Source organism: Cucurbita moschata, unplaced genomic scaffold, assembly GCF_002738365.1.
Source record: "Cucurbita moschata cultivar Rifu unplaced genomic scaffold, Cmos_1.0 Cmo_Scf00043, whole genome shotgun sequence".
Lineage (NCBI taxonomy): Eukaryota > Viridiplantae > Streptophyta > Magnoliopsida > Cucurbitales > Cucurbitaceae > Cucurbita > Cucurbita moschata.
The window spans coordinates 1,618,096-1,620,310 of record NW_019268559.1 but is presented as its reverse complement, the minus strand read 5'-3'; the positions used below and the strand labels follow the sequence as shown (position 1 = coordinate 1,620,310).

The 2,215-nt window shown below is 42.9% G+C and overlaps 1 protein-coding gene across 1 annotated transcript; it reads right to left on the bottom strand.

The window, feature by feature from the left end:
• Positions 1 to 1,331: 1,331 nt before the first annotated feature.
• Positions 1,332 to 2,215, bottom strand: LOC111433802. Its single transcript, XM_023071027.1, has one exon. It carries the CDS (start codon positions 1,903 to 1,905, stop codon positions 1,363 to 1,365), a length of 543 nt encoding a protein of 180 aa, XP_022926795.1. The 5' UTR covers positions 1,906 to 2,215; the 3' UTR covers positions 1,332 to 1,362.

Below are 2,215 nucleotides of genomic sequence, written 5' to 3'. Positions count from 1 at the left end.
TTATACTTCACAACAAAGTCTACAGAAAGAAAGTAGAAACAAAGAAGCCTTGCCCTTCTTATTATACAGAAAACTGATGGGCTATTAGAAACTGTGTTGGACTAATAGAAAGTTGGATACTCCATAGCGTATGAACGTTATGAATTCATAGGCACTAACACCATACACCATTAACTGGCTGAGCTGAGCTCAAGAAACAGTGGAGTGCTTGTTTTGAAAGAGATGATAGCCATTAATTCTGATCAGGCCATGTAAACGCCCCCATTGCAAAGGCCCTCTTCTCCTCCAAACTGCCATGAAAACTCAAGCCATATTCCTTGAGAAGCAGATCCACCTTCCAGTCCTCCATCTTCTGGTAATCGGCCTTGCTGTAACGAGGGTAATGAAGAGGCATTTGAAACCCAGAATCGCATATTTCTTCACAACCCCTTTTCCCTTGTGAGCTTATCGGGACCTCGATCGGGTTCCCGAGAAGGTAACTTGTTGAATGAAGCAGCCATTTTAAAGGCATGGCCATCTCTGTTTGGAAGGAAGAAACAGAGAGAAAGGGAATGTTTTGAGCTAAGAGGCAAGAGGCGGTGAATGGGAATGGGAAGCAACTATATTTATAGGTAGGGGAAAGGGAAAACAAAAAGAAGAAACAAAACTATATACTGGGTTTTGTGCCAGAATTAATTGATGGTTAGCTCTGTTTGGAAGGTTGGTAGTGGTAGAGGCGTTGTTTGAATAACGGCAAGTAGCTTCCTTCTGGAATGGGGAGTTAGGTGGAGAGAAAAGAAGGAATTAAGGGTGTGGGGAGTTCATAACGCTTCCTTCACATATTTGAATGTGAATCTGGTGAACCAAAACCAGCAGTCCACAGAAGAATACATGGATGCAACCTAAACCAGACGTCCATTCTCTGTTAATAAATTCTTGCCTTTTCAATTAGAGAGGGAAAAAAGGCGTCTTTGAACTTGATAACGTGGGAGAAGGAGGAAAACAGGAAGAATATGGGCAATTAATCGACACCCTCACATTTAAGCTATTGTGAAATTTGTATCTCGAATTTTTTTCAAATGTAATTAATGCAAATTAGGGACTTTGTTCTTTTGGTAAGGGCCCATCTGCTTTTGCTCAAGGGGATTCTCCGGAAAAAAGAAAACTGTGATGAAGGACAGAAAAGAAGAAGGAAGATGAAAAAGAAAAGGAGAAGATTTCCAGAAGGAAAGGAAGAACAGAGGAAGAACACGGCCCTTCATGTGGCTCTCCATCAATGGCGGACATCCCCACCCGGATCGTAATGATCACAATTCTTTTCAGACACAATTGGGATATAATTTTGAAAAAAATGAAGATAAGATTGAAACTTCATTTCATTGGTCAATAGGCATATTCATAAGAAAACTCATTGACACCAACCATAGCAGAAAGCACTTGAGAGATAATGAAAATGGTACCCCCAAAAATAGCTAAAACAAGAACAGCAGTAATGGGGTTCTTCAGCAGCTCCAAAATGGGGAGAAGGATAGTGTAAAGAGCACCACTACTCACAGTAACCGCGTAAATCGCGTATCTTCTAACATTGTCCCAAAATTCCTCCACCAAAGGCCCTTCAGGGCCCAAAGCCAAAGCCCTTTCCCCGTCGGAACCCATCAGAAACAGGGCAACGCCCACTGAAACGGCTCCGATGATCAGAAACCTCGAGCTCTCGATTGGGTGTGCTTCGATTGCCTTGAGATCTGATGGCCAAGTATTCTTCGGGGATTTGGCCGGAGATTTCGGCGGCGAAGAGGATGCAAGTGGCCGGAAAGGGCTTCTAAGAGGGGTCGGGACGTTGATCGGAATTAAAGGGGGAGAAATTGGTGGGTTTTTTGAAGTGGGGAAGATTGAGAAGTGGATTCGAGTTCTGAGAGAGGTGGCCATTGTTGTTGAGTTTGTGGATCGAGCTTGTTGAGCTCAGGCCATATTGTTGGAAGAAGAGATGTTATCCAGAATGTAGAGTGTTCTGTTGACGGGATTAAACTATGCGTTAATGGAGGATTAGTATTGTTAATCGTAAGTTAAGACCATATCATTTCAGTTCTAAACGGGGAGTTTATGGCTGAGAATGAGGGGCCATTGCCGATCATTTTGGAGCTTGAAATTGGGCTACAGCATTAATGGGCCATCAGAAAGCCCAATATATTAAAGGAGCATTGCTATAGCCCAATATATAACGGGCCATTTCTGTAGC